This window comes from Scyliorhinus torazame, chromosome 3, assembly GCF_047496885.1.
Source record: "Scyliorhinus torazame isolate Kashiwa2021f chromosome 3, sScyTor2.1, whole genome shotgun sequence".
NCBI lineage: Eukaryota > Metazoa > Chordata > Chondrichthyes > Carcharhiniformes > Scyliorhinidae > Scyliorhinus > Scyliorhinus torazame.
The window spans coordinates 15,707,665-15,728,865 of NC_092709.1; the positions used below are offsets into that span (position 1 = coordinate 15,707,665).

The 21,201-nt window shown below is 44.5% G+C and overlaps 1 protein-coding gene across 2 annotated transcripts in view; it reads right to left on the reverse strand.

Annotated features, from left to right (window-relative positions):
• The window catches only part of grid2 (glutamate receptor, ionotropic, delta 2), a 1,370,357-nt gene that overhangs the window by 1,128,906 nt on the left and 220,250 nt on the right, over positions 1-21,201 (reverse strand). For both annotated transcript variants that reach the window (XM_072495324.1, XM_072495323.1), the window contains exon 2: positions 650-805. In XM_072495324.1, the coding sequence (XP_072351425.1) occupies positions 650-805 (156 nt within the window). The remainder of the gene's footprint in view (positions 1-649; positions 806-21,201) is intronic.

The window sequence follows — 21,201 nt, forward strand, 5'->3', positions numbered from 1 at the left end:
AAACTGGCATTGTGAATCACACGCATATGATGAGGAACCGCCAAGGGAATTAAGGTTTTCATTGTAAAATTTCATTTACAATACCCTTGTCCAATAAAAATCTCTTCTTTAATGTAGGTTGCAGTCAAAGTATGAAGATTAAAAAACAAAACCACACCATCGCAGCAGGGTTAACATGGGTCAGAGTCCAACCTAGAAGCACCAATACCACTGGAGAACAAATCACAATGACTCAGGAGCAATTTTAGCCCAACCCACTTCAGGGAAACTGAAGCAATGGTGTGAATCAAACCAATTTTACATCTAACTGAGGTTAATGGGCTGCTCAAAGTCAGGTGAGTCCTTCCCTTACTTCAGCCAATTCCACTGCAAAGTTGGGTACAGTTTATCAAAAACAAGCATTGAGAGTTTTCAGAATGCATCTTACTGAAGCTTTCAAATGAACCAATCATCTGTCATGCAAATCAATTCAATATTTGGAGGGTTAACATTTTTCCACTGGAATCTTGAGACAAGAAAGGAAATCACTTCTTATTTATTGCAATGGTTGCCCGAAGCAGCAATGCAACACACATTGTAAGGTAATGACATTGCGAGTCATTGCAAGGTAAACTTCAGCGCAGCCAAACATTTGGTAATTGATTCCTACCTTCCTGGACCACCTGGAAAGGGTTGTTGCTGTCCACAAATGTCACAGAAAATGTAATTTTCTCCGTCTGTAAAATTTCCTCGTTGGTGTTGAGGTCAGTTACAGCCAGTCGAAACACTTCATCATCCTTCTTGGCAGTTTCATCAAAGATTGCCCCTGTTAAAGTAAAAAGTAAAAGCTTTGTGAAGTGCTTCAGTCAAACATCTGTAAGACGTGACTCCATCATACCTCGCACCTGAGACTGGACCTGGAAAATAGGGATGGGGGTGGAAGGGAAGTGGGATGTGTCTAGGCAGCACGGTAGCATAGTGGTTAGCACAGTTGTTTCACAGCTCTAGGGTCCCAGGCTTGGGATTCCCGGCTTGGGTCACTGTCTGTGTGGAGTCTGCACGTTCTCCCCCTGTGTGCGTGGCTTTCCTCCGGGTGCTCCGGTTTCCTCCCACAGTCCAAAGATGTGCTGGTATTGAGTTGATCTTTTCTCTACACCTTGCTATAACTGTAACATTATATTCTGCAGTCTCTCCTTCCTTCCCTATGTACGGTATGCATTGTTTGGACAGAATGCAAGAAGCAATATTTTTCACTGTATAATAATACATGTGACAATAATAAATCAAATCAAATCAAATCAAATCAAATCAAATGGTTAGGTGGATTGGCTATTCTAAATTGCCCTTAGTGTCCAAAAAGGTTAGGTGGGGTTACTGGGTTACGGGGATAGGGTGTTGGTGTGGGGCTTAAGAAGGGTGCTGTTTCCAAGGGCCGCTGCAGACTCGTTGGGATTAATGGCCTCCTTCTGCACTGTAAATTCTATGGCTTTTCAGGGCATGACTGTGGCTCAGTCAGTGGCACCTTACCTCTCGGAGCTACTCGTTCATGTCACTCCACAGTCTTCAGCACACCAGCTCACTAACACGACAATGGAGTGCTGCACTGTTGGAGGAGACATTAAACCAGGAGCCTGTCTGCTAACTCAGTTGGATGTTCAAAAAAAAAATGCCACAGCACTGCACAAAGGAGAGTTGGGGTGGTGTCCTCACCAATATTTCTCCCTCGATTTTTTCATCGCTGGTGCCGGACCCGGCTGAGCAGAAATTTTCCACGGTACAATAGTGGCTACGCAGCAAGTGTTCGCCACTGGTTGCAACGCGGTTTATGATATCTGAGGTTAATGCAGAAAAAGGTTCTCTTTTTGTTCCAATATTTTTGAACTCCTAAATCTGAACTGTTTCAACATTAACTGGTAAGGTTACATGGGAGCGCACCCATTGTGATTCATTGTCATGCATAAACCCACCAACCACAATGAAAAGCATTTTGGAGTAGGTCCAAGGGGCGAATGAACAACAGGTGATCACCGTTCATGACTTCAAGGAGCAATTGCGAGAAGAAATGATCACCCGTTCATTTCAATTTGAGCCCTGAGAAGTGTCACGATATGCAAACATGCAACCAATGAACACTCAGAATAGGACACAACCAATGGGCAGTCAGGACACTCAGAGGTGGCATCACCACAAGGGGGCATGACATGAACACTATAAAAGGGGTGAGGCACTCACACCCTGCCTCTTTCCACAGATAGACATCTAGAGAGTTAGACAGGGTTGATCAGCAGCATCACACCCTAGCACGTGGCTTAGAGCAAGCTGGTACAGTTAGACTGAGTTACTGCAGTTAGATTAGCAGAGAGTCGAACTCATTTGAGAACTGTGTTAATAGTTCAATAAACACGCTGAGCTCATTTCAGAGTCTGGAGCATCCTTTAGTTAAGACTGCATCAAGTAGCAGCCTATGTTATCCGAAGCAACCTAACCCAACAGGAAGAAGTCAAATTCCACTGTCAGTTGCGCAAAACTATAATTACAGCAAACTTTTTGCAGGTTCAATTAATGTAAGCCATGTACTACCATAAAGGTTAGATATATTTCACACTGGAATACAAGTCACATCCTCATTCTCTTTATGGCTGTTGTGCTTAATAATAATCTTTATTAGTGTCACAAGTAGGCTTACATTGACACCGCATTGAAGTTACTGTGAAAATCCTCCGTCGCCACATTCCGGTGCCTGTTCGGTACACTGATTGAGAATTCAGAATGTCCAATTCACCCAACAAGCATGTCTTTCGGGACTTGTGGGAGGAAACTGGAGCACCCGGAGGAAACCGACGCAGACATGGGGAGAACGTGCAGACTCCGCACTGACAGTGACCCAAGCTGGGAATCGAACCTGGGTCCCTGGCGCTGTGAAGCAACAGTGCTAACCACGGGGCTACCGTGCCGCTCCAATTGAAACTTCTTAAGAATCTTGCTGGCATATTAGGTGTTTGCTTTCACAAACTTGCAAATATAAAATATATTTGCATCTTTTTAAAAAACAAAATTTTAATTGTCAACATGCATCTATCATCTTTTTTTGTCTTTTTTAAAAATAAATTTAGAGTACCTAATTCATTGTTTCCAATGAAGGGGCAATTTAGCGTGGCCACTCCACCTACCTTGCATATCTTTGGGCTGTTCGGGCGAAACCCACGCAAACACGGGGAGAATGTGCAAACTCCACACGGACAGCGGCCCAGAGCTGGGATCGAACCCTGGACCTCGGCGCCGTGAGGCAGCAGGGCTAACCACTGCGCCACCGTGCTGCCCTATCTATCATCTCTTTAACACATGAGGAGCAAATATAAACCTGCCCAACCGCAATCTCTCTCTCTCTCTTAGACTTTGTACGGACTGCTCATCTGTTGTGACTCTTCAGGTGGGAGAATGCATTCCTTTTTGGGTAAGATGTTGTCAGTTGCAGTGCGGGCATCGTAGACATTTGCTGTTGCAAGGTGTACTGCTGTGTTCTCCCTCCTAGGGAGATGTGATGTGCGGGTTAGGTGGATTGGCCATGCTAAATTGCCCTTCGTTACCAAAACGTTTAAGTGGGGTTACTGGGTACAGGGATAGGGTGGAGACCTGGGCTTCAGTGGGGTGCTCTTTCCAAGCGCCTCCTTCTGCACTGTAAATTCTATGACTCTCAAACTACACCCTCTGGCTTCAGGCTGGTGATCTGTCCAGGAAAATCTAGCTGCAGAAAACAGACACAAGCATGTTCTTTGTCTGCCTTTCATGTCTCTTGATGTCTATGTCTAAGGATCGAATCCAATTGCTAAATACAAAGTTCATTGAATAGAATGTAAGACTGCTTTTATTTACTATTACGCATTAGATGGAAAGTAAAGCCTCCTCTTTAGCAGCATTTAATTGTTTCACATTCACCTGATGACTTATTGATTGTCCATGGTGAGTGGGAGGGCATCAGGCAGGAACGATATAGTGCTAAAGTCAAGCCTGCCCCTGATGACTACACTCTCATCGAGGTGCGAAGGAAATTAATCCTTGTACAGAGTAAGGCCCCAAAGCCATTCGCCAATGTCAAAAAGAGATCAATCAATGCTGGAACACCTTGAGAGGAGGCAAATGAGAGGGGACATCAGAGTAACACGTCGAGCAGAAAACCTACTTTACTGATCAGAACTGTGTGCTTAAATCAGTTGCTGTGTTTCCTACATTATAATGGTGATTGCACTTCAGAGTTATCTCCTTAGACGGAAAGCTTCTTGGGATGTCTTGAGTTCATGAAAGCGCAGTACTAAATTCTCAGTAATATGATGTATCCAAATGTCATTGCCATTGATTTCAAGTCTTTCTTTAACACAAAATCCTCAGATGAAGTCAAGGCACAGCTGGAGGTCAATGCGTGAGATTAAAAAGCATCCATTAGCCTGAGTTCTTTGGAGCCTGAGGTGAAATTCCTCCCTGGAAGGGATGAGCGGGGACTGCAACTGAGAGGCAGAAATTTGCAAGTCGCAGGAATCTCCCGCCACCCGGAAGCCACAGATAGAAGAATTCCAATGAGGCAAAGGCAATTCCTCACATCTGGAAGGAGGTGGGCAGGTGAGACTTGGCCACCCATGGGAATTGCGACTGTTCCTGTTACCTTTTCATTCAGTGATCTGGATGTTAGGGAGATATCAGAGTAGCACGTCAGTAAAGGTGGGGGCCTCACCCAGCTAATAAGGTGAGCAGGGCCAGAGCAAAGTCAGTTTGCGGCTTTTTGAAGATGCCAGCAAGCTGTGTGTCGTGCCCCCGGAGGCAGTGCCCCAGTTGCAATGTTGAGGGGATTTTGTTTGTTTGCTTCATATTCTTGCAATTACCTCTTTCCTCTTTGGGAAGGATTAGCCGTGCTAGGTGTACCTTCTCTCCGTGGAGTAGACCTTGAACCCCTGAAGCCCTGGCTCAGAGGCAGGGATGCAACCTAGGGTGTCACAAAAGACCGAGCAGTGGGGAGTTGGAGGGGTGCCTGCTCCCCTAGACAAGGGCCTATGTTAAGTCCCATTTGGGATGTTGAACCAAGACCTTACGTGTCTTCTCACTTAGTCAAAAATGATTCCACAGTATTTCAAAGGACAGAAAGGGAGTTCTGCCCAATACCTTGGGAGCACTGTTCATCCCTCAATTAGCACCAAATGAAAAACAGGATTAGCTGATCATTATCACATTGGTGTTATTGGGCTTTGGCCACATAGAATTAGCTGTTGCATCCCTTATAGTTAAGTAGAAGTAAAGTCAGGGGCTGGTTTAGCACAATGGGCTAAATAGCTGGCTTGTAATGCAGGTTCAATTCCCGTACCAGCCTCCCCGAACAAGCACCGGAATGTGGCGACTAGGGGTTTTTCACAGTAACTTCATTTGAAGCCTACTTGTGACAATAAGCGATTATTATTGTCATAGGCCAGATGACCAGCGGGGCACGGTGGCCACGGCACCGAGGACCCAGGTTTGATCCCGGCTCCGGATCATTGTCCGTGTGGAGTTTGCACATTCTCTCCGTGACTGCGTGGATCTCACCCCCAGAACCCCAAAATATGCGGAGGTTAGGTGGATTGGCCACGCTAAAGCCCCTTAATTGGAAAAAGAATGATTGGGTACTCTAAATTTAAAAAGGCTATAGTCCCAGATGACCATAGGCTGCTTCCCCTTTGAGGGGGAGAGCTGACTTGTGGGGGTTTAACCTGAGGGTCGTGACACCTCAGGCGAGGGTCAAGGTTGAGAAGGCGGGGCCTTCATGGATAACCTTAGTTGGTATGGGGATTGAACCCACCGCTGTCAGATTATAATGAGCATTTTAGGGAAAAATAGAATATGCTTAAATAAATCTTGATGCGGTCATAAGTAAGACAGAAAGACTTTGCATTTATGTGGAAGCTCTCACAGTTACCATACAGACATCGCAAAGCACGTTACAGCTAATTAAGTAATTTTGAAATGTAGTCACTGTCATAACTTGTCATTGTCGTTTTTAAGTGAAACCTTCTAAAAATCCTTTGCCTACAAGGCAATAATGGCTTTTTTGTTCATTAAAAGTGGAGGGAACTGTAAAAGATATCTCAATTAAAGCATGAGAGTTATTTTTAAATACATTTGGGAGCTGTGGAGTGTATTAATGGAATAGATAAAAATCAATTTCAGGATGATACATTTGATTTATAAATACTGCATTTGTCTAGAATTCTGGGATGTCTTCCTTTTGTTGACTAGAAATTATGTTTTTTTTTAATTAAAATTGTTCATTGTAGTTGTGCTGCTTCTGGCTGTCAGGTATAAGGCTCCTAATGGCCTCCAACACATGAATCACATGAATTAAAGTTGTAGAGCTGATATTAAAGTATAGTTTATTGATTTTAGAATTAACCCTTGCTTGAACAGTTTGATATTCAGAGCAAAGAGATCTTGAATTTAAGATCTTCCCCTAATAGTAAGATATTACGACATTAAATGAACCCATCCCCCAATCATATCACCTGTAACTAATACCTCTTCACCCCTCTTTCTTGCTCTATGGCCCCATGGATGGGATAGGGATAATAAATTGCAAATCCTGCCCTTGTACTAGCTACATCCCCCTAGCATTGTGGCTTTCTATTTGATTTAACAACATTGATTTTAAACTTGGGATGGAAGTTTATCCCAGACAAGCGAGGTGCTCCATCTTTGCGAAAATGACACCAGAGGCTCAAATCCACATGTTAAAGCACAGCTGCCTTCACTACCATCGGACTTTTGCATGGAGGAAGTTTGAAATACAGCATGTGCACGCTAGACCTGGTAGGAGAAGATAAAAACTTAATGGAGTTCTTTGCAGAGGAAGGGTACCCTTTTGAAAAGTGCATGGTCACGGGACACCTTTGAGAGAGGTCAGGTGTCTGTTGGTAAAGGTAAGGTTCCCTTTGCGTGAGGTAAATTGCTCTTTGGGATTAATAAATGTAGACATGAATGTGCGTAAAAGTTGATAAAATGATTGGAACTGTCAAGTTTATTGGAACTCGGGGGAAGATAATGGTAATGTCACAGGACTAGCAACCCAGAGGTCCAGACTGATGCTCTGAGGGAATTGATTCAAATAAATAGCAGCTGGTGGAATTTAAACTCAATTAATAAAATCTGGAATTGAAAATTAGCCTCAGTAATGGTCAGTGTGAAACTATCGTTAATGGTTACAAAAACCCATCTGGTTCACTAATGTCCTTTATGGAAGAGAAGCTGCCATCCTTACCTAGCCTGGCCTACATGCGAGTCCAGGCCCATGAAAATGTGATTGACTCTTAAATGCCCCTTGAACTAGCCTAGGGAGCCATTTAAGGGAAATTACGGATTAGCAGCACAGGCTGGCTTTGCCAACGATGCCCATCCCATGAAAGAATAAATAAGGGTGCTTCAAAGTGGGCTGTCAAATGAAGCCAACAAGGTATTGAAATCCCTTGCCCTTTAAATAAACAGCAGTGTTGAAAAAACGTAGTTTATGCAAGCCTGACGGCTATCATTAGAGGATCAGTGCTGTATGACTGATTTCACAACCTATCATTATCACAGTGGGATATCTATCAGATTCCAGTTCAATTGATATATCCAAGTGTTTATAAAGACTTCGAAGTGTGACCATGAATACCATGCTTGTTCTCATAAGGGAATAAAAGAGGGTAAATGGAGTGCATGCAGTTTTATCAATTAGATTTTTAAAAAATAGTGAATTCTCAATAGACACTTAAGAACTTCTTTAATCTCATCATGGGTCCTGGGTCTGCCCAGGGTAAATACTGGGTGAGTTGGAATGCAGGATATAAGGGAAAAGGGTGGTGGGTAGCATGCATGGGATGACATGGTAGGTAGGAGGGGAGTGAGTGGAGAGGGTATGAATGTCCATGGGGATGGTTGAGGGACATAGGTTGACATGGAGGGTATGAGGGGCAATGGGACGTTATGTTGGGAGTGTGAGCTGGGAGAAAGTGCTGGCACTGAGGCGGACATTTCGCCCATCTCACCTCCATTCCCAGCAGCCACAATAGCTAACTACAAGCTCCTCACAGGAGGACAGCAGGAACATCTCCTAAATAATTAGGCTCCACAGAATGAAGATCCAAATTTCTGGAGCACCTTTTCAGGATCCAGGCTCGCGGAGCCAAGAATTCTCCCAATTCTGCGCACCCGGCGTAAGAGTGAAAATTCAGGCCTTGGTGTTGGAAGAGTCCTTCCAGTATTTCCAGAATCGAAATGTGCCTTTCTCTATCTCTTGCTTGATGAAGTGAAAGAACTGCTCTAATTTTTTTTATATTAATTTAAGAGTACCCAATTAATTTTTTCCAATTAAGGGGCAATTTAGCGTGGCCAATCCGCCTACCCTGCACATCTTCGGGTTGTGGGGGCAAAACCCACGCAAACACAGGGAGAATGTGCAAAATCCACACGGACAGTGACCCAGAGCCGGGATCGAACCTGGGACCTCGGCGCGGTGAGGCTGCAGGGCTAACCCACTGCGCCACCGTGATGCCCTCAGAACTGCTCTATTGTTCTAAAACCGGGCCCATCTTTGCTGTAAACTTGAAATGATGCGGAGTCTGCAGAGAAGATAAATAACCTTGCCATCTCAAGCCTCGAAGAAAGGATTATCAAAACGAAAGCTGAACTTTGGAGAGACACTAGCTGGAAATCATCCCAGTGCATCAAAGATCCTTTTATTTTATGAATATTTTCTTTCATTTTCCATCACCCTTGCCCCTCTGTGTTGTCTATCTATGTGTGTGTATATATATAGGAGAGAGAGTGGGGGTAGTTAAGAGGGCGGGGGTTAGGAAAGGGGTAGCAGATAATCAGTAACATTTTCTGCCCGCTTAATTATAATACTGTATATAATAAAAGATCACTTGTGTTAAAGTGACTGCAGTTTATTGGGCTCAACCAAGGACCTCGGTTATTTTAAATAAAGGCGTGATTGAACGGCCTTATCGAGCACAACCTGGTGACGCGACACGGCCGGTAAATCTCGTGAGAGGCCACTCGCAAGATTTGCGATGCTTGGAACACCTCGCGAGATCTAATGAGATCTCATGAGAGGTCGCGATCTGGATCTCACCCTCACTAGGCGAGATCCAGATTAACATATTTAATGAGCCATTTGGCCTGGGAGACCTCACTGAGGCACCGTTTAGCACTGGTCCACACCTGGGTGGGGGAGGGAGCTCCCAGGCCATTAGAGCATTAGAAGCCCCTGGATGGTCGGGCTCTGGGCTGGGTGTAAACCCTGGCATTCCCGCTGACACCTGGACTCTGCCAGCCTGGCACCTTGGCACTGCCACCTGGATACTCTGGGGTTCGGGCTCTGTTCTTAAGAGGTGGGGTGAGGGGGGTGCTTGAGGACCCCAAAGAGGTATGTTGAGGCGTTTGGAGGGGGGGGATCCGGAGGCCGCGATGGGGATTCCTAAGGAGATCGGGGAGGCATTTAAAACTGGCGCCCCAATCTCTTCCTGCTGAGCTGAGATTGTCAGTCTAGCAAGTGAGGTAACTGCGGCCCCGACGGAGCTTTCCTCACTGAGGCCAAAGAAAAACAGAGTCCCATTTGATAGCGGGATCTCGACACTGCAAACGCCAAGAAAGACCCCACTATACGCGCCCAAAATGGGTCTCTGTCGTTTGGGTTTTGGATGGCACCCAAAATCTAATTTCACCTGTGTTGTGACTCCAGGTCAAGTGAGGCTAGAATTGACTGCCCACTAGCCCAGGGTGTCGTGACAGTGTCCAATGTGCAACTGGTGCTGTGGGTCAGTTGCCAATGATAGACACCCCCACACCCTCCTTTCCTAACTGATGACAACTTCCAACCTATTTTAACTTCTATGGATTTCAATAAAGATGATAATTGTCCCTTTTGAACAGCTGGCATCTATCTGCAATGCCCGTCTTATGCCGGAGCAGTGAGCCAAAATCTATTGCAACGATTCAAGTTCCCCCAAGTTTTTATCCTTATACGCTTTTATTTGCTTCTCAGCTTTGGCAAGCTTTCCTTTATTTCCTGTGTTGTCTTGTTTTTTTTTCTTGCTTGTTGTCCAAAAGTGCACAGAAAGCTTCTTTCCACTTGCAGTCAGCCTACTATCTTGCTCCCCCCCCCCCCCCCCCCCCATCCCCATCCTCCCTCTTAAGTTCAATGACATTGAAGCAGTTTTCTGGCAAAGGTATAGTTGGCAACCTAACCATTTCGAAAGCTGGAAGAAAAGGAGTGCTGAAAATTATTTCAATGCCCCATTTTCTTGTTCTGGAATGTTGGGAATAACGAAACATAGATCTTATATGTTTGGCCAATGCACTATTCACTTGGATGCTCAATCAGGTTCTACACTGCATGAGGTTTACTGAGAGAACTGGGCAGAAGTGTTTAGACTTTGGAAGGAGAAGAAACGCTGTCTTCCTCTTACTTGCTGAAGCAATGCTATTATTTTCTCTCTGGCAAGGATACGCAGCAAGTGTGGTGAAGGTTGCAATTGCCCTTCTTGAGGACGTGAATTTGAGTCCAATGCCAAGAGAAGAAATGAAAATGTTCCCTGTCTCTGACTTAAGACTCACATCTCAAATAATTCATGGAAAATATAATTGACAATGCAAAATGAGCTGCTGCTTGCTTTCACTCACAATGAATTTCCAGCTAACTTATCATTCAGCGGAGCAAGAGAAATTTTTGAGGGGTGGATTATTTGCAGCTACTATGAATCCCGAGACATTGTGACTATGTCCATCATTTATTTGCTTCTCAGCTTTGGCAAGCTTTCCTTTATTTCCTGTGTGCCACAACTACATCAAAACTCATTCAATGAGTCTAGCCTTCATCACTTCTGCAGCCACAAACATTGTGATACCTTCTGCATAGTAATCCAGACATTGTTATCTGGATGAGTGAACATTTCTTCCTGGAAGTTCACCAGAGTGCAAAATTTCCATGCAGGTACATCATTCCAAAGCAGCCCAAAAAACCTGTAACACATCTCGGTCAGAATTCCCTGGCAGTTGGGTTTCTCTTTTCCCACCAGCAATGCACCCCAATCCGTGGGTTTCCCGGCAGCGTGGGGTGGTTTCAATGGGAAATCCCATTGACAAGTGGCGGGAAGAGCAAATCCCGCTGGCAGCGAATGGCACGCCACCGCAAAACCCATGGCAGGGGGATGGAAGAATCCCACCCATCATATCCGTTTTCGGCAGACAGTCTATAAGGGTTTGATTGCCACTATGTTTACAAGCAAGGATAGCATTTTCATCATGTCCCCTGTAGCACAGAACCAGCTGGGTATACAATGTACAGTTTTCACAAGTTGGCAAGTACCCCTCGTGTGCGTGGAACGTAAGTGGGCATGAGAGCTGTTCAAATTAAGACCATTCATGAACTACTCCAGTGGCAACTGTCAACAGAAACATTGTCAAGTGCTCCAATTACCATAATTCAGGAAGCATCCTTTATGGCTCCATTGTGCTGTGCCAAGCATAAGAAATAATGAGTGGATTATCCAATAGCGAGCAGACCTACCATCTGCACCCATTGCTGTTGGCCCAACTGAGAATCTACAGAAGAGGAGCACATCAGCCTGGGGAGCTTATCATCCCTTTGATATTTCTCACTTGGCCTGTTCTAATTTCAGGATATGTGAGTCATGCATCTTAAGAAATGAAAGGGCGCACAAATGAAAAGAAAGATAGCCTTGCATTGATATTGTGCTTTTCACAAGCACTGGGTAAGTGCTTTATAGCTTTTAAAAAGTCGTCACTGCTCTAACGAAGGAAACACGTGGAATTCAGTAAACTCCGACGGACAGTGCTCCTTCAAAGTAGTGCCATGGGATCTTTAACATCCACCCGGGCAGACAGATAGGGTCTCAGTTTAATATCTTATCCAAAAGACAGCAGTCTCTCTATCACAAGCAATGTACTGCACTGGAGTATCATTTTTGTGACAGTGCCTGTGGTAATACCAGGTATTGCAGTACCTGAGAGGTGAATGACCATTGGCTAGACCGAGGGGTCTACCATTGGATAATATACATAGCCCCGCCCTGAGAGGCGGGGTATAAGAACCGATGCCGTCCCAGCAGCCTTCACTTTCTGTATCACCGCTGTTGGGTACAGTTCTAGCTGATTAAAGCCGATTAGATATGACTCCTCTTTGTCTCGAGAGTATTGATTGTGCATCAGTGCCACAGAATGGGACTTCAAGCTGGAACCTTGTAGTTCAGAGGCGTACTACCACGTGGAGTCGTTGAGGCGAACAGCATTGATGTTATTTAAGGGGAAGCTTAGTAAGTATTAGGGAGAAAAATAATAGAAGGATACTTTGATGCAATTAGATGAAAAAGTAGCGGATGGAGTGGTGGAGCACAAACACGAGCATGGAGCAATTGGTCAAATGACGAGTTTCTGCATTATAATTACTCTTTAATGGTTTGGGATAAATTAAATCTCGAAAGGTGACAGGGAGTTTATACAGCGCCTTAAGAAGGAGTTTATGTAGTGCCTAAAGAAACTTTAAAAGCAATCAAATACATTCTAAAAACAATAAATGTTAACTGTGACTCTACTCTCAATGGAGTCAGACCTTGCAAATATGGAAAAGTGTTAATATTTCAAGATATGATTGATAGGTGGCATGGCAGCAGAGTGATTAGCACTGCCGTCTCACAGCTCCACGGACCCAGGTTCGATTCTGACCTCGGGTGACTGTCTGTGTGGAGTGTGCACTTTCTCTCCGTGTCCGCGTGGGTTTCCTCCGGGTGCTCCGGTTTCCTCCCACAGTCCAAAGAGGGTTAGGTAGATAGGCCATGCTAAATTGCCCCTTTCGTGTCCAAAGGTTAGTTTGGGTTACTGGGATAGGGTGAAAATGTGGACTTGGGTGGAGTGCTCTTTCAGAGGGTGGGTGCGGACCCGATGGGCCGAACGGCCTCCCTCAGCACTGTGGGGATTCTATGTTTATATGATTCGACAGAGACACAAATGACAGATCCGTCCTTTCCATATTCGTTGGACTGGCTCATGAGGATTGTGCCAGTGTCTTCAGTTTCAACTCGGGTTACCAGTGGGATGTCCAATCTGAAACTCTCCTTGCAATACAGCCGTACTGACATTAATGACCGGGAAAAACTTGCTACAAATCGTTCGGAATGGCGACGACTTCTTCCTCAAGCTGCATCACTCTTTAAATCACAATATCTTACTGGTGAAATAAGACGGCAGCAGAGAAGGGAAGGAAGCAAATCCTGCTCTCGGGATCCCACCATCTCGTGGGGTCATCCTGCCCCATCTGATCAAGGATCTGCGGGTCAAAAATCAACCTGCTCAGTCACAAGAAAAACCCATGTCAGAAACGCGTGTCGACATCAATTCTGAGTAGACGTCATCCTCAAAATTGAAGGATGGTCGTTGCCAACAAGAAGGATCTTAAATTGCCACATTGTTTCACCTAGAACTATATTCTGACAGGCTGGTATAATTGAGAGTCTGGTTTGGCTACCCGGTAAAAAATATGGACAGTTGAAATAACCTTTGACATCTTGCTCTTCCCTCACAAAACTAATGCGCAAGTGTGACTAAGAGTAATGACCACACTATTACTATTTATCCCTCCATGATCAAAATCACTCGAGGCTTTCTTGATTTATGTTTTATTTTTCATGTGATCATTTGTTGGCATAGAAACAAGAGCGAAGTTAACATGCTCCACCTGCCTCATCATCTGTTAGCTCCCATCCATTTCCTCCTGAAACTTTACACGCAGATACAGAACACAGCCTTCAAGAGCCGCTGATGATGTTCCCACTGTTGCAGTATTGCTGTTTTTATGTGATGCTTCATGCAGGCACAGACAAGGGGATTGGGTGCAAAGGATCCCGTTTCGACAGCTTTAAGCTTGGTGACTAGGTTGAAGGTGATCAAAGGAGAATAAAAGCTTCAGCACCGTAAAGCTGTGTGCGAGTGCTCTGCCAAGCTGAGAATAGGTGACAGCATTCAAACGCGCCACTTCTAAAAGTCTTTTAAAGGAATTACTTGGCCAAGAGTGACAAGTTAACCAACTCCAGATCAATTCCCACCTGATGAAGCATAACGATGAATCAATTACACAATCCCGATGCGAAAGCCCATTCAATTAGTCAAAACTCTTAAATCCTAGCATACCCCTTAACGAAAACTCTGGTCCAGACAGCAAGGGCTTTCCAGAGAATTGCTATTTTACGAGGCACTGCACACCAAGAACAGCAGTTTAATTTACTGCAGACATTTCCATCACTTTCCTGCAGAACATCTATTTATGAAGAACATTCAGTTGGTTTGTTCAGTTGGCTAGCCGAAGGAATAATTGAGTGGGTCATGGTCGCAAACTGCTGCTCATCTGGAACCTATAGATCTCATGGTCATAGGAACATAGAAAATAGGAGCATGAGGAGGCCATTCGGCCCTTCGAGCCTGCTCCACCATTCAGTACGATCATGGCTGATCATTCAACTCAATAGCCTCTTCTCGCGCCCCCCTGTCCCCCTCCCCCATATTCTTTTATCCCTTTCACCCCATGAGCTATAAATGACTCCAGGCGTAGCGTTTTCTTTTAAGTACAAAAATAACATTGTAAACTGTGGAAATGCCTCTTGCTTTTCCCACAGATGCCCAGGAGGATCACACCGCGTTCAGCAAAACATTCTCACATCATCAGGTATGCAAGGATTCGACAATAAGCGATTTTCATTGTCCCCGCTGCTGATGTCAGTCAATGCATGTCACAACAACAACTTGTATTCATAGTGTACCTTTTGACAAGGTAAAGCATCCTGAGGAACGATCAAACAAAATTAAACCACACTGCATACGGCAATCCGAGGACAGCAAAGCAAAAGTTGGTCGAAGAGGTTGGTTTTATAAGAGAGACGACTAGGAGGAGAGATGGAGAGATGGATTGGTTTAGAGAGGGAGCTGCTGAGCTTAAGGCTTAGGCTGCTGAAGACTTGGCCACTAACAGTGGAGCGATGACAGACAGGTGGCATCACTCAAATCGTGTGGACTTCACGGATGGTTCCTCAAAAAGTCACTGGCAGTCACAAAGCACTGCCTCGCAGCAAATACCATGGGCTGGATTCTCAGTTTCAGTGGCTAAGTGCCGCGTGAAACGGAGAATTCGCGGGCGTATTATGATGCCAAAATTGGCACCGAATCCTCACCAATTCCGGGACCGGTGAGGGGCTAGTAGCGCCAAAAACGGTCAGAGATTGGCTGGGCCTGCGCATGCGCACAGCGACAACTAGCAGCGGTTGCGCCGTACTACATGGCGCTGGCCGTGAGTGAACCCGACCCGTCAAATGCGACCCCACATGAAACACCCCCTGGTCAGCGGCACGTATCCTGGCCGAGTGTGGCGGCGTTGGACACAGTCCGCAGCTGCCACGTCAGGTTCCCAACCACTCAGACCATTCGTCAACCGCGTGGCCGGGAACTTGGCCCATCGGGGTGGGGCATCGCGGGAGGGCCTCCTGATGGCGCGCCAACGTTGTTTCAATGGCTTGCAGCGCAACACGATGATGCCATTTCGGAGGGGGCGGGGACTCAAAAACCAGCGTCAAACCGGCGCAAACCAGGGAATTCTCCCCCTGATCGCCGATTACGATATCAGCATCGGACAACGGAGAATCCCGCCCCATGTCTTTCCTTTTGCCGGATCTCTCTCTCAGTTATGCCAATGGCTCTCAGGAGAACTCACTGGCCTGAATTCCCACTGTAGGACATAAATGCTTAAATGTTTGCTCAAAGATTCTCTCTCTATTATGTCAGCACAATAAGATTTTAGCCTGTTCAGAGAAGTGGAATTTAAAACAAATCATTCATTCGTCAAACTCTCAATTTATGAAATGTCACAATCCCATTTGGCAGATCACTCAAAGCAGGTCATTTTGTGAATTTATGTTGCTGGCGGGGGATCAAGTGAGACGATCTCTTGCAGTCTACCCACATCTGCAGCTGTCGTGGGTTCACAGCCAAAGATTGAGTCTCTTCATCAAAATTCAATGTGACGGTTCCCACTCGCGGAAATGACCAAGACCTGATTGCAACTTTTTTCAGCTCGCTGAAATAAAAAATTTCATTTTACACAAGGATAATGAGTCTCGGGCTGTTTAGCAAACTAGTTATGCATTAACCAGGGTTTTTGTTTCACAGTGATTCATCATCATTTCCATTAGTGTCACTTCTCATCACTCTTCCGAAGGGGCAGGTTGGACTTAATCAGAGGTATTTCATTTTTGCAAGGCACGGTTCCAGTGACAATTACAGAAGTTTTAGCTGCACTGCACATTTTGACAATGTGTATTTATAATATTTTCAAGGTTAAATAATAGTTGTAAGTTGGAGACCTGAACATCCAGAAGCTGGCGTACTGGTCTCAACACACAATTGGACGGTAAAATGCTCTCAGGAAACAAGATGCCTTTAACGTGTCAATATTTTTCCATTACACAATCTTATGTTGACGTCTTATAGTTTATCAGGCTCCAAACCTGCTGGATTGTTGACCTCTTGCTTTGTCTGCCCATTAGGATATTTTTCATATTATTCTTCTAACGTTGGCCCAGTGGTTAGCACTGCTGCCTCACAGCACCAGGAACCCAGGTTCAATTCCGGCCTTGGGCGATTGTGTGGAGTTTGCATGTTCTCCCCGTGTCTGTGTGAGTTTCCTCCGGGTGCCCCGGTTTCCTCCCACTGTCCAAAGATATGCAGGCAAGGTGGATATTGTATTTGGACGAACAGCTTTGGAGGTTAAAGAATGAACAAAGTCATTATCATGATCCATGCAGTGTTAATGTCCATCTTTCTATTGGAAGATTTTTTGTTGGCATCAGCGCATCAGTAAGACCAGAGGATCCATAAAGGAAAGTATGAATCAAAATAATGGTCTCGAAATCCTTGGCAATGGTGATCATCCTGCATAATTTTCCACTCCCTTGAAGAGCCAAGAGCATCAGCATCGATGCCATGATCATCCAAAATTAATCCCATTGGACCAGCCATGCGCTTCGGATGTCAAAGTCCTGACTGCCAAAGCAAATCAACTTTGCCCAGCTGAAGGAAGGCGTCAGAACAAGAGGACAACAAAGGAGCTCTTCAAAGACACCCTGAAGGCTTACCTCAAGAAATGCAACATCAACGTCAATGCCGGGGAGTTACTTGCTCAGAAGAGACCAACCTCCTGATCAATGGGACATAATTCTTCAAGGACACCCAACGGCAAGAAGAGACCTGGGAAAGTAGCCTGAGAAAGGAATACCCACGATCTAGAGTGCAAGGACTGATCCCACCTTCCGGAAACACCTGCCAAGTGTGCGGTCGAAGATGCGGCTCTAGAATCCGGCATAAAACCCACGCAAGGGCCCACAGAACCCATGACCAGTAACATGAGCTTCTTAGATGGACAATCATACTCGTCAGCAAGTGATCGCCGAAGAAGAAGAAGATGTCTGCAAAACAAACGTTTCCACAACTTTGGCATTTTTCTGCAATTAGGAAGCATTGATCTCAAGTTCCAGCAATTTCCCACAGAACGGGATTATAAAAACAGAAACTATATTAACTACATGGAACAATCCTGGCAATAATCAACAATGAACTAATACTTATCAATCGCTCAAAAACTATTAAAAGGTTAAATTGCCTTTTGTAGCCACCTGGGTTGGCCACTTCCCGACTTAAAATGGAGATCCGCAAAGACTACAGGGAAATTCTGTCAACACAGGCAAAACAAGTAGGTGCAAAGTTTCCTGTGCATCAGAACTTGCAGCAACCCAGACAGCACTGAAACTAACAACCATCCGCATATTAATGAGCAACCCCCGGGAACAATTGGAAACATTTAAGATAAACAAGGCCAAGCCAGACTCCTCGGCGCGAGCAAGAGCCAAGACAAAGGAAGGCCAACGGACACTTAGGGACCGCCCAGCGATCAGGGAACAGCTCCAGTATTGGAGAAATCGATCCAAGTAATCAGAACTCAGTCCAATCACTTGGAACCAGGTACGGGGTCCACCCAAAAGGGAGCAGCGCCCCTGGGGACTATAAAATAGAGTCCCCAAGTTCAATTTGTCCTTCTTGGCAGGGTCTCTCAGCAGCTCGAATCAACCCTTGACCGTGACCTGCCTAGTCGCTGCATCAACCAAGTAAGTCTCCAGTCAACGCACGCTACGAGATAGGCGCTCCTAGCTACCATCTATACCAGCTTTGAAGCCTGCAGACTCAGAATCGAATGAAAGGCCATTTGTTCCCCTGACCTGGTGGGCCAGTTCCAAAGCTAAGTATAGGCCTTTAGTGTTAGAGATAGTCTAGTAAGTAGAGTTTTATGCATGAGTAGTGATTGACTGTGTATAATAAATATGTTTTGATTTGAAACTTACTAACTGGTGTATTGAGTTATTGATCAGCACTTGAACTTGAACCTCGTGGTGGTATCATAAAGATACCTGGCGACTCTAGAGCAAAGGTTACAAAACAGAGCGAATTAAGTAAAGACGCAACGAGCGACATTATTAACCGCCATATTTATAGCCACCAATAGTTAGCAACAGTTTGGAAGGCCTGTTGTCATAACGCCAAATTCTTTACACCATAATGTGGACCGTTTACACCCACAGGGTATGTATACTCAGGAATATTCATTAAGGTCATTCATGAGGTTTTACAGCAAGGCCCCACCTTCTCCATCTTGCCCCTCGCCTGATGTGTGGTGATTCTCAGGTTAAATCACCACCAGTCAGCTCTCTCCCCTCAAAGGGGAAAGCAGCCTATGGTCATCTGGGACTATGGCCCCCTTTCTTACTTTACTAATTTCTATTCAAACATCAAACGATTCAATCAATAGAAAATCTTCCTCAATACTTGCCTACCCAGAACAGAGAATCCATCGAGTTCTTTAAAGTTTCAAATGCTCTACCTGGGTCCTCACTCCTGTGCCTGAAGATAAGAGTCCACCATTAGAGTAACAAAGTAACCTCTCATCAGAATAATTCAAAGTTCGTGGAACTTAACTTAGATATCAATTTTGACTTTGCTTAGGTTAATTTTTCCTTTGTATATAGTAATTCGATATAATGTTTACTATAAAAGGTAAAAAAAGGAGCATCCTTAAGTGCTTGCCCTCCAGACGTATATCTGATTTTCACTAGTTGCATTCCCTTTCAGATATCCCAATGTGTGGGAATTAGAGAGGAAGTTTCAGAGCTTAGGGCTTGGCAGCTCTGGGCATAGCTATCAACAGTGGGGCAATTCAAATTGGGATGCCACAGCAGCCACATCATTTGGGTGGCTGGTTCGTGCAAGACAACTGTCACGTGAGAGTACCCTTTAAGAAATGGGTGTTTAAGAAATGTACCTTGAAGAAATGGAGCTGCTCACATTACTGGAGTGATGTCAGAGTGTGGGTGGAGCTGAGCTCTACTTCTGCTTTTTTGAGTTTCAGTTTAAGAAAAGCTTGGGTGTGTCTGTGAGCTGCACTGCTGTTGATCTATGCCAGCAAAAACTAAGTATGGATCATTTGGGTGAACTCAGAAGTGTAAAAAAGGTCTCAGTATTGAATATAAATCTAATGTGCTCCTGTTTGAAGGTTTGTTAAGTCTTTCGGATGGTAAAAGGACAGCATACAGGTTATTTAGTGTTGTATTCTTTGGGGGGGTGTATTTGAATTAATGGTTGCTAAGATATTCACTGTTTGTTTTAAAAAGGTTAACTTGAGTTCATAGAATAAACATTGTTTTGTTTTAAAAACCACTGGTCCATTTTCTGCTGTACCACACCTGTAGAGTGGGCCATGTGCTCCCCATACCACAATCTATTAAAAGTTGTGGGTCAGGTGAACTCCATGATACACTTTGGGATTCTCTAAACCCTGGCCCATAACACGACCATGTTAAAAATGGTCACGTGGAAACTTTTAACAATGTAGGATGAAATTAGTAGCAGAACTACACTGTAAAACTAAACTTTTAGGCTCTCGCAACCGTACTGCACATGTCCACAAACCATGATTTAGAAGCATTTCTGCTAACTAAAGATCAAGCTCAAAACACTGCAAACATCCTTTCTCATTAAGACAATAAATAACTACTTTGCAGACTTGGTGCCAGTAGTTTGACTAAGAAATAATTATTGACAATAATTAATTGGAGGATACCACCCACACAATCCACAAACCACAATAGTGCTCCTGGCCTCAGACCAGCCGCACTCAAAACACAATTTAAAAGTTTCAATTTCCTCATTATTAGTACATAATACTGTCATGTGAGAGTACCTTTAAGACATGGGTGTTTAAGAAATGTACCTTGAAGAAATGGGTATTTATCAGTGATGTCAGAGGGTGGGTGGAGCTGGGCTGTCAGTCAGCTTTTTACATTTGTTTTAGGCTGTTTGCTGCAGGGTGTGTTTTAGTTTCGTTTTCAGAGCTTATGCAGCAGTCACAGCCAGAAGGTATATGAATCTCTCTCTCTGTAATCTAAAGACTGTAAATTGATCGTTTGGTGATTTAAAACTAATAACTGCTCTCAGTAATGACTTTAACCTGATGTGCTTCTGTTAAAAGTTTTTTTTAAAAGTCCTATGGATGTTAAAAGGACAGCTTAAGAATTACTTAGTGTTGTATTCTTTGGGGGTTACATTTGAATTGATGATTGCTTCGATGTTCACTGTATGTTTTAAAAAGGTTAACTTGAGTTCATAGAATAAACATTGTTTTGCTTGAAAAAATACTTTTCCATTTCTGCTGTACCACACCTGGAGAGTGGGCCGTGTGCTCCCCATACCACAATCTGTTAAAAGTTGTGGGTCAGGTGAACTCCATGATACACTTTGAGGCTCTAAAAACTCTGGTCTCTAACAATACGTACAAAAACTTGGAAAGAATTGGCACAGGCAAGGGTTCCTATTCTGGGGTGTGTTCCTATTCTGAAGTTTGTACCCGGAAGGGGCTCTACTGGACCCGATATTGGAGAATGAGCCCGGCCAGGTAGTAGAAGTTTCAGTCGGGGAGCATTTCAGGAACAGTGACCACAATTCAGTAAGTTTTAAAGTGCTGGTGGACAAGGATAAGAGTGGACCTACGGTGAATGTGCTAAATTGGGGGAAGGCTAATTATAACAATATTAGGCGGGCACTGAAGAACCTAGACTGGCGGCA